At 30.1% G+C, this 12,382-nt stretch overlaps 1 protein-coding gene across 1 annotated transcript; it reads left to right on the top strand.

Annotated features, from left to right (window-relative positions):
- The first annotated feature begins 1,706 nt into the window (after window positions 1-1,706).
- LOC113549668 lies at window positions 1,707-4,279 on the top strand. Its single transcript, XM_026951072.1, has 4 exons — window positions 1,707-2,186; window positions 2,292-2,541; window positions 3,618-4,014; window positions 4,240-4,279. The coding sequence occupies exons 1-4, from the start codon at window positions 1,785-1,787 to the stop codon at window positions 4,277-4,279; spliced, it is 1,089 nt and encodes a 362-aa protein (XP_026806873.1). The 5' UTR covers window positions 1,707-1,784.
- Window positions 4,280-12,382: the final 8,103 nt, after the last annotated feature.

A 12,382-nucleotide genomic window follows, 5' to 3' on the forward strand; every position in this document is an offset into this window, starting at 1 on the left:
AAAATGATAATATTAATAAAAGCATATGATATTTTCTAGATAATATTCTTACATTTAAATTTAATAATAGGTAAATTTACTGTATTTTTAAAGCTAACATCACAAAATGTGGTCTGTTGAACGAAAATTTGCTATGATCAACATAAGTAAGACAGATAGTGAGAGACAACACATGCGGGTATAACGTCCTCTAAAAAGAAAAATCTAATTGATTTAAATTTTACATAAAAATATTACTTATATATTTTTATATTTCTTATTTCAAAATTAGCTACTCATGATAAACCTTATATTTAATTTTCAACCCTTAGCTATAAAATTTAAATACTAAATACATTTTTCACTATAAAATTATTTGCAAATTTTTGTAATTTAGACAAATTTTGTAAATATTTAAATTTCATACGCTTTTTAAAAAATAACGTACCTGTGTATCTTTAATATTTTTAAATAGCTCTACTGACATCTTATAAAGACATTTTTATTACATTTTCTAATTCTTAGACCGAGCAATAGAAATTTTGTTGACAATTATTTAAAAAAAAAATTCACATTTTTAACTGAAAAAAAATTCAAATATTTTAAAAATAACACTAAAGGAAATATAAATGTAAACATATGTTGATAATTATACATTTACGGTTATTCGTTTTTTAATTGCAACAAAATACGGAAATCGATTTTACGTAAAAAATCCTGTTTTTCCTTTAATTTAAATTTTGAGTGGAGGAATGAATTTATTGAACTAGCAATACAATGATGGGTTTTTCTGTGCTAGTATAATATACACTATATGTTAAGAATTTGAAAAATTGTTCGATTCTCAACTTTGAAGGGAGTCTAAGGTTTTGTATTGCTAATTGGATTTAATTTGTACTTTAAAGTTAAAAGTGTTTATATAATATATTATATTATGTTTTTCGACATTATTGTTAGAAAATGATAGTTTTTTGTAGTTAAAAAGTCGTGACGTACGTCTTGTATTCGTACATATATAATATTATAAAGAACTTGTATTATCATTTATTTAATTACGTCACACGTAGTTGGTCCTGAAAACCATATACTTTTCACTGACAACGATTTTCTCTTCAATGCTTCATATTTCAACTATGTCCGAAGTCTAGTTCAAGGCACCGCCTGTTTGTATGGGCCTAATCAAGCCAAACGGCTCAACAAACCTTTTTGACATGTCAAATAATGATGTCTTTGGTCGACCGAAAAGGCATTATAGTTCGATGCCCGATATAACATTTGTGGCATCTGAATCCCCTATATCAAGACACCGTACTGTTCTAATAGAGGATCAAACCGGGTCAAAATGCCTGCCCGTATTGTACGTGACAAACTATGGTCCGCTAAATAGATGTTATATAGTCCGATGCCTAATATGCTTTATAATATGTCGTCTGTCGTCTATATCCTGCAGGTTGCAGGATATTGATTCATAGATTCACCGTAAATAAATAATATATTATAATATAGGCATGTATTGTTATATATACATATTCTGACCACACATACTTAAACGGTAGTATTCATTTTGAATAGTTTAATCAACTACGTGCAGTCTTTATTTTGGGTCGTCAAGTCAACAACGAGTAAAACAGTGAGTGGGTTGCCTAGACGTAAATCTTAATTATTGATAACAAGCACAATTTATAGTTAATTACAAAATTTTATTTCAACAAAATTTAGTAACGCGAATTGAGGTCGCAGAACTCAATAAAATTTCATTACATACCGACTGTCACCGTTAATAAGCTATAGCAGCCGACCACAACATGCCGGTTACAGGAAATAGTATATTTATGTTGGAGCTGATCGTGTACCGCGTGACGTTGACGGACCAGATCCAGATGCACAATACGTGTCCGGTGTGCGTGTGTTTCCGGTTCCCAGGGCTGGTTGAATTGGTGGTATGCGAGGGTGGCTTTTGCACTGATGGTAAAGTTGGCGGTGGCGAGATATTGATGACCAACGGCAAGTCATGCTTGTTCGCTATCAACAACGCGGACCTTTGCCGGGCGGCCCGTGACTTTTGCGCGAAAATCAGCGTGAACAGGCGCGTAGACGGTGAGCAACAAATGCGATACGTCGCACAGACGCATCTCGAGTTTGACCGGACGTTCACTGATGTTATACTGAACCCCAATCAGGTTGAGAGGTCACGGAAATTGAAACGGGTAACATAAAAAATACATTTCTTAAAATTAGTGAAATGATCCTATGTTATTATACTTGTGTTATTATTGTACATAAATGAAAAACGTGGTGTGTTTTGCGACAAGGTCTTGCCGTTGTACGAAAAGGGTCGTCCGAATCCTGTGGGCAGCATAGAACTCTTCGTTCGGTTGACTTCGCAAGGGGATTTAGTGGTGACTCATTTCAATCGTGCTCCGGACAGCAAAAATTATCAGTACAAAGCTGTTCCCATACAACCGTCGACGGTAAATTGTTCTGAGAGAAAACCGTTGCCCCCGAAGAAAATATGCAAACACAAAACTTCGTGTAGAAAGACACGACCAAAGTCTAAGGAAGGTAATTATGACCCATCATTATGTATAAGTTAAAAACGAATACTTTTATTTTTTTCAAAATATTTTATCATATGAGATGTTAACACATCTCATTAAATTTTTTTTTAATTTAAATGTATTCATTACATCCAAGTTATTGAGAAGTAATACCCTCGAAATATTCTCCAACTTGATTAATACACTTTTTCCAATTGAATAACACTGAGTACGGCCTAAACACTAATCACTAATCACCATAAGCATTTCTCATCATTTAATGAGTTTCAGTGAAAATTACTCTAGACATTCATATGACCGAAAAAATATCTAATTTTAAATAGCATAACAATAATATAATTAGAGAGAGAAAAATAAAAAAAATATGCCACTGTCGTGTGAAGTCGTCGGTGTAGATACAACAAATTGACGCTTTTTTTGAGGATGTGAAAACAAACAATATAATCTGTACAATACGTATGCATTTATCACTTGTTGCATTAACATTTTCTAAAATAATTATTTACTTACGTTCATAACCGTCATTAAGTTATATTTTTATCGTCTGGTTAATGAAATTAACAGTTAATTAACACTGTGCTTGAAATGTATTATTATTTTAATTTTTTAACTTCAATTTTATTAGGTAGGTATATCTTGTATTTTGATTTTGAAACGATTTGAAGATTTTAATGCATACCGACTAATTGAAATAGTTACTCTAGCTAGGTAACAAATATTTAAATCATTCAATTATTTAACATACATTATTTTATCTATAGATATATAATCAAATTTAATTTCAGTTTTACTATTAAGCCCATATTTACATTTTGTTTTGAACATTTTTCACTGAAATTGTAAAATTGATAACATAAAATTGTATTTTAATATGCCGCCACTTATTCGCCATTTTTCAAGTGCGTATAGTAGAAGGATGTACGTCGCGTGAATCGTAGGTAACTGTTTCTTTTTTTTAAAAAAACAATCAAAACTATAACTAAAATTTTGTACTTGGGGACAAATCATCTGTCACCGTCCCCCTCCTTGTATATCAACTACTGTATCTAAATAGATAATATATTACATTTTCGTATGTAGATCTGCAATGCGCCAAAGAAATGAGACAGGCTAACTGCGTTTTGACGATGATGGAAAAGCTAAAAGTTTTGTACAAAGAGATGGAGACAACTAAGCCGTTGCGCAACAGTGACACAAAAAAAAATAATCGCGGAAAACCATGTATGTTTGACCTGAATTGTCCAGTCGCCCGTTGTCCGTTTAGAAATAGCGAACCGGAAAACGCATTCATCGACCACCTGATCAAGGGCACTCGTCCCGGGGACGAGCAGCCTCCGAAAAAATTTTCGGAAGACCGTGAACTTGTGGACGACGCGGATTTGTTCGTCATAAACGTGGGTCGGGTGGATCCGTGCCGGGTGATAGCGCCAGCAAAGTACAAGGACGGCTGCTCGCAGTATTTCGAAACGGACTTTTCGAGAAGATAAATTCTTTTATTATGTCCTATTAAAATATTAATATTTTATTATAGAATATAAAACTATATTTTTTGATTTAGGTTTTTTTTGTTGAGTTTTTAGGTTTTTTTGTATTTTTTTTTTTAATTTTTCACTATAGGTTTAAGTATTGTCGAAAAGTCCGTTTTAAAACACAGGGATCAGAAAAAATAAAAAAAAAAAACGAAAAAAGCTTACGCCTTTTTGACAATATTTAAACCGCCACTACCTATTGTGAAACATTAAAAAAAAAAAAATACAAAAAAATCTAAAAAGTAAAAAAAAAACCTAGATCAAAAAATTTAGTTATATATTCTCATTTTATTTCTATTTCCAATTGTTGTTATATTATCATAAGTTATAGATAAGTACTCTTGCTCTTCGGTTAGAAGTTTTACATCGGTTTAAAGCAATGCTAGATTTTTCTAACTTATTGTTGGCGATCAGTACCGGCGGACCTTCACCAGATGGACAAACACAAAACTTCATGTAGGAATAAATAACCTGGGTCAAAGGTTCTGGAAACTAGTCAAGTTGTTGTCGAATAAGTGGCAACAAAGAAAAATAATACTTATAAATCGTTTTACTCTACATACCTTACCTGTAACGAAAAAAACAATCTTAAAAAGTTTCTTTGTTTATGTTTTTAAATAAAGGTTGGATTTTTATATTTAAAAATATAAATATAATATATATAATATATATATTTTTATTTTTATTTTTTTATTTTTATGATTTCCCTCATCGAAACATTACTAAAGTTGTGTATACGCCACCGAACAATTTGACTAGACAACTACAAAACTATGTGAATTTTACCCGCTCATCTATGAGTTAGGTAATTAAGTATATGTGTGCGTAAGTTACCAAGACAAGTTTCCAATACCTGTTACAAACAGCTTTGTGTCTGATTTTGTTAGACTTGATCGTTATTATTACTATTATAATTATAATATACCTAAAATGGTTGCACGGGGTGTTATATAGGCAAAATAGGTACACGAGAAAAATTTAACCAGACAAAAAATGTATATACCTACCTCCCCTAAAATATTGTAAATTACTCCTAAAAACATACGATAAGTATTAGATTTATGTTAATTCCTCATTTTATAAAATGCATACACTTTTATTCAAACGTCAATAAATAATTATAATCAAATAGTCGCACAACAAAAAATACTAACTACTTTCGTTATATAAAAACAGTTTCACATTATTACAGTAATATATATTATTTTAATTCCACTAGAATGATGATAATTTATTATGAAATTTTTTTGAATATTAAATGTAAATAAAGAAATATAAATATAAATGCAATTAAAAACACTAACATTTTTGGAGGGTAACTAGAACCACTTCCAAGTGGTATAGTTTGGGTAATGATAATTAATGGTTTTAACTTTTTTAAGATAGTGAAATTGTTCTATAGGAATTATCTTAAGCTTCACTCTGAGGTCAAGCAACATCCGTTTGTGTTTGTTGTCTCCACTGACACAAGGATTTATGTCTACCATGCAGTTAAGTCACGCCCATGCGTATTAATCAGCCACCGAATATGTTTTTTTAGCCTGAACAGAGTACAGAAAATACTATAACAAACACTTTTTCGTTGAAGATGTCAAGTGTTTGCGGATAATGAACTAGACAATTTATAAAACATTTTTTGAAAACCGTTTTCCCAATTATTTGAAGAGTACAAGGAATTTTTAATTTTCATATTCTAGATGTAATTTCTAAATCAATATATTCATTGATTTCAATATTTTGCGCGTACATTTCACTATCCTTCAATACTACTTTTCAAACCGCATTCACTCCTATTTTTGATTTCGAGTGCACATAAGTGCATACACATATTTTCATGGTTTCTTTAGTATACCGAATTGAGAACTCTATTTATATCGAGGTTTGTCTTAAGGAGGAGGTGGACAATTGACCGATAACCAAAATACCGACAAGACAATTTTACCTTTAATATATATATTCTTATTTTAAAAAATCTGTGCATAATGTATATAATTGGAGTATCTTCGAGGTATTGCTCACAACCTAATCATGTAATATACACTCTAAAATCGCATATATTCATATATTATTTATAGTCTTTTAAGTATTTTTTTTTTATTATACAACGAATTATTTTTAATTATTTTATTATTATACTAAACTAGCTATTACTATTTATTATAAAACAATTATTATCAATACTGTTATTACACAATATCATAAAAAAAATTATTATTAACATAGTCGATTATATACATTATGCGCAGATTTTTAAAATAAGAATATAAATTAAAGATAAAATTGTCTTGTCGGTAGATTGTCCTGTCGGTCGATTGACCAAGAACCATTTTAGGGTAATAATATTTACTGTAATTTATATACTTAGATAATTGTCATTACTTAAAAATTTAAATCTTTATTGTATATTGTCACAATTCACGGTAGAAAATCGCAGGTGAAATTCTTATTTTCGTTAACAATTTCATCAATCAAAATTTTCTAGCACTCACTTCTTCAGAGTTCAGAATCTAAATAATTGCGTAATGATTATATAACTAAATATTCAATTATAAATAATAAATACGTATAACATGTGTTTTAAAATTTTAAAACACATTAATAATATTGTATTAAATATATAATCATATATGTGTACAACGATGTGATAAAATAAATTTAACTTATATTTCTATATTTTCATAAAAATATAGAAATAAAACTAAAATGGCAATACATATTGAAAAAAAAAATAATTGTATTCGATAGAGGAAATTATTTTGATTCAAATTTAGTGTTTGACCGCTCTATTAGGGTATGTGGTGCTTTAAAGTTTTTGAAGAAAATATTGGAGAGAACGCTTTTAAAACGCGGTCAAAAATAGCGGTACTGTGCACTCCTTCCCTTCCTCATTTAGCCTCCCATTATACACTGTGTCAACTTAATATAACATTTACCACTCTCTCTCCGACTTTCCGTCTTTGTCTATGTCTTTCGCACACATACACACACACACACATACTCTCTGAGTTAGCCGTGCATATATTTTTATGTACAGAGTCGTCGAACTTGGAGGGCGGCGGATGACGAGGATTTACGGAGAGCGCCAAGGAAGTCCGGCAGCTTCGCGCGTGTCGTTTATTGATCCTGTCACGAGCGCCCGTCGAAGGTCACAGCGCATGAACCGCCCGCGCGCTTCCAATCCAGTGTGTGTACAACCATATGTACACATAGTATAAATATATACAATATTACGTTTTACACGCAGCCTGTAATATACACAGTACGCATCGTATATATATACACGTGCGATATAGTGTTGTATACTCATATATATATATATAATGTTATAATGCATATATATTGTATATATATTAGTATCGAGGATATACTATGTAATATTGGTATACGCACGCGATATTATATGTAGGAATCGTGCGCAGGATTTGCGTCGTACACTATAATATAGTTCGTCGCCAGCAAGCTTCGCCTTCATCGCGACCCCGTACTTTTCACTTTAATACAACACGCTGCAATGTACGCACGCATTATTAGTAATGACATTTGAATAATATGATATGTTCGTTATTAAACGGACTCGTGTAGGTATCCAAGGTGAAATGTCCGAACACTGTTGATGGATTGCAAATGTCCAATACTATATGATAATTGATAAAAATAATATAGATAATACACATGGTCTAGACGCCTAATAATATGTTTTATTAGTACTTATACTCCCGCATGGACTTTAGGATATAGAAAATGTATTACATTTAAAAAAAGTAGATAATACGCGGTTATTTGACAATTAATTTAAATTTATTTGATTTCTCCAATTACTTTGAAACGTACTTGGAAACTTGACCACTTAAAATGCAATAAATTAGATTAAATTTGTTTAGAAAAATCTCTCTCAAAGTTACGATGCATTTTTTCTAACAGAAAAAACGTTAAAAAACGTATATCATTGTACATAACACAATACGTTTATGGTTCAAAATCTAAAATATCTATCTATCTATCGATAGTAGGTAGGTAATATTTTTTCTTATCTTTCTAATAACGTGAAAACTTTATTTTCTTTACTTATTTGTATTATTAATTGTAGTTTGAATTGGTAGATACATCGAAATAAATTTGTAAGATATTTTTTCACGAAAAAAAAATAAATATAGGTAGAAAAATGAAAATACTCTAACGATTCGAGAGTGCTAAATTTGAAGGGGGAGTGGGGATTTGTAGCTTATTTCCGCTTGTGACTACGTGGTTTTTTTGTTCACGTCATTATTATTATTGACCGCGAGGCGTGAATTGCGCAGTTATCCGTAGTTCGTTATACCTTTCCTCACCTTTATATAATATCCTCTCGTCGTCGTCGACGTATTTTAAATGGGATACCCGCGGTCGAAGGGAAGAAATGCGCACTGTCGCCAATTAGCCGGGAGTCCAATTATAAGTTTTCGGTGCTCGCAAAGATAGAATAATAAAATAATATAATATAATGACTTTCTCGTTGAGCGGTCATCCGACGCGGCTTAGTCGCTCCCCTCAGTATCGAACATTTCTAAAATATAATATCATTATTATATTGCTGTAGCACAATACAGGTACTTTCATACTTATCATCTATTCGTATGGTGACCACACGGGATCGTATAATGCGTATATGGAACAAATTCACTTAATTTGCCAAGCGTGAACGATGCCAAAACGAAAAAAAAAATTCATTGAAATAATAAATTTTAATGTTCGTTATTATAGCCTTCCGAAGTTCGTGATTTTCCGTTTTTACGCGTGTGCTACACGCCCGTCGGATTTACCGCGGGTTTTTGACGTATTTTTATTGTTATTATTATTTAAATTTAATTGTCTCTGCGGCGGTATAGGTATAATTTTTGCGATTGTAATCCGCTAATAATGAGCGTATTGTAAACTTTCCAGTCATAAGATATGACTCCTCGGCAGTACAAGAGCATATTATACGGTTTTCGGACTCTTTTATAACGATGTACGCGGTGTTCGAATGCACGCGGAATCCGGAAGACGACACATCAATTAGACGCATATACCAATGTCCTTTATAATACAATAACACGAAAAGCGTGTCGTTAGCTCGGACACGTGTGTAAGCCGACGCCCAATCGTGTGTTCGGGGTGAACTGTATAGTTGGGGCGGAAAACCGACTCAACTCGTAATATTTATTATTAGCCGTAAGCCGTAAGACGTTATATTTATTTCACATATATTATATTATATAGGTACTTACCGTGCGTCGTGTCTCCGGGGACAGAATTACCGTGATTATTCGCATCCCCGCGGAGCAATATATCGTGGTCATCAAATGTTGTATTATTATGTTATATAATAGTAACGGGACTACGGGAGCCGTTATTATACATTATTATTATCATTGAATTTCGATATAAAAAGAGATATGATTGTGCTGCAGTATAATATAATCGCGGTTCTAACCACGACCGCGGAATAAGTGTAATAGGTGCCAGGTGGTTATAGGTATGTACGCAGATATGATTTAAACAGTAAATCAGCCTTACCGAGCGTTTCCCAATGATAATGTCACGATATTATACCTACGTATGTATTTTCTATACCGCGAACAAGTGGATACTTTTCCTTTCACAAAAAAATAACATAGGTCTTATGCATATTGATTTTTGTGGTTAATTTTAAATTAATACGTTTAACTCATTACAGTGTTCGAACATTGTCAGTTGTTATTACTTAATTGTTTATAATAATAATAATAATAATAATAATAATAATAATAATAATAATAATAATAATAATGATTTGTTGATAGTGATAGATTAAAACGAGTTATTCATCGTGATTGCTACTGGTATATGTGTTAGGTATCGATGATTGGGAAAAAATATGCATATATTTTAAAACACGATGTATAATATGAGCTTTACACCCGGTATTTCAGACATTGAATATAATATAAATATATGTCGCATCCACTTGATAAAATTGTGTATTTCACGAAAAGTTTTAAGTTACTCAGTTTATGAGACCGAAACCATATTTTTCACTTGACGAAAAATTTGAAAATTATAGATATATTTTCATGAAATAGATACTAAAATTTTATACCGTGTAGTTTTCTCATCGTGGCCATTTGACATCCACTAGGTGAAACAAAATATTTGGTTTTTATAGTAGATATTATTTTGAAAATTTGGGATATACTAATATTGCAATCATTTAATTATTATTATTACTTATTTAAAAAAAAAAAATTATAGTAGGCAGTGGTATGGTAAGGTATGTAATAGCTAATATTTATTTTAATGTTTTTTGTTTATTTCTATACCTAAACTTTTGACATAATTTACCTATTTTAATATACACTTCAGTAAAATTCGATGACCACAACTTGTTTAGTATTGTCAAGTAAAACAAATGTAGTAACGTATAGACAAGTGGGGTAGACAAGTCCAGAGGTAAAATTAAATATAATAGTCGTTGTCATAAAACAAGTAATTATTTGAAAAAATAAATATTTAAATTAAAAAAAAAAAAATACTAAGCGCCTAACTAACCTCCGTGTATCATTTAAAAATAATTCTTAATATTTAAATTCTTAATTAAAATAGTAACATTTTCTAAATTTTTCATTTTCAAAATAAAATCTATAATAATAAAGACTAAATATCACTAAGTGTATGAAAAAATTTACACGATATCAAATTTTAATGTTTATTTCGTAAAAATATATTTACAGTTTTCAAATATTTTATCAAGTGGAAAAATAGTTTCCACTTCATGAAATGCATAATTGTTCGTGAAATTCACAATTTCATCAAGTGGATATGACATATATATTATATTTAACGTCTGAGATTTTGAATGTAAAGCTTATATTTTATAAATATTGTACTGAAATTTAGGTATATTATACCTCTAACCACTGATACTTCATATACCTACTAGTAGTTATCGTAGCATATATTTGTTTATGTTACTGGAAATATTTATAATATTTTAATCATTTATAGACATATAGTATACCAATGACTACATTTAATACGACAATAGAGTTTAAGGGTAATAAAAAAAAAAAAAAAATTGAGCACTAATTTTAGTAGCCATTTATTATCTAAATTATATAATATAGTAAAACATACTCTGTATATCTTTAGTCTTAATGTTATATGTTATATTACCTGTAAGCATTTTTTTGAACTATCCACATTAATTATCAAAGAAAAGCACTACTTAAACTACCGGCTAAAAATGTTTTTCATGTTAAGTATTTTTTTTAAAATAAATATTTTTAAAGAGGTATTACACAAGCATGGATTTTTACTAATTTATACCTAAAAAAGACCTACAGCACGATCATTCACTAGCTATTAATAAAAATACAATTTTATATTTTTTCTCTTTACCCGACACAATTTTAAAACACAATTGCGTTTCAATCAAAATAACAAATGTATTCTGAAATATAGACTATGAGATTAACGTAAAATATTTATCTATCAAAAGTTACTTAAAAATTGTATACTAGTAAAGATTTATAAATTGTGATTTTATAATTGCATTTTTTGTGAGAGAAAAAGGCCTGATATTTTGTATTGTGTAACTTATAAAGTTAATGAATAATTTGCATGCATATGCAAAGTTCAAAGTGCATATTTTAATTCAAATTTTGTCGTTTTATTTTTTTTTCATTTTTCACATTGCAGATTGGTGTTTCGTTGTGAGAACAAAAGATGTACACATTTTCAGTTTATTAATTTATTGATATTGAACATTATATTAATACGCTGACTATATGCTTATGCATTTTAAGTAAATTTACCAAATAAAGGAATAGGTACATTTAATATCATATTATATAAATACAATGGATGTTATATTGATGTTGATATAACTATATATATATATTGAATGATAAGTATCAGGTTTGCCCTACACCGTATTTGTCGTCGTTCTCCAAATATGACGAACCTTTATATTTTATTGAAAGAATAAATTGTCGTTTATTAAAAAGTGCGCTTGTTTGTTTGATGTATATAAACTACATTTTTATTATACATATTAATATTTTTACGCAGGAACAAATAAATAACATAGTAAACAATAATATTATACAAATAGTAAATACCGGAGTCTGTATTTTGCATGTTTGCGAAGAAAATCACGGCGAGAGTGAGTTGTAGGAAAAGTCATTATATATATAAACAGTCGTCTCCGCCGTGAATAATTTCTATCGTGATTTTGAATATTATTGATAGTATTATTGTGTATTTGTGTGTGTGTGTGCATGCTGTATATATATACATATGTATAACCATCATGGTATT

Source organism: Rhopalosiphum maidis, chromosome 1 (assembly GCF_003676215.2).
Source record: "Rhopalosiphum maidis isolate BTI-1 chromosome 1, ASM367621v3, whole genome shotgun sequence".
NCBI classification, from domain to species: Eukaryota; Metazoa; Arthropoda; class Insecta; order Hemiptera; family Aphididae; genus Rhopalosiphum; species Rhopalosiphum maidis.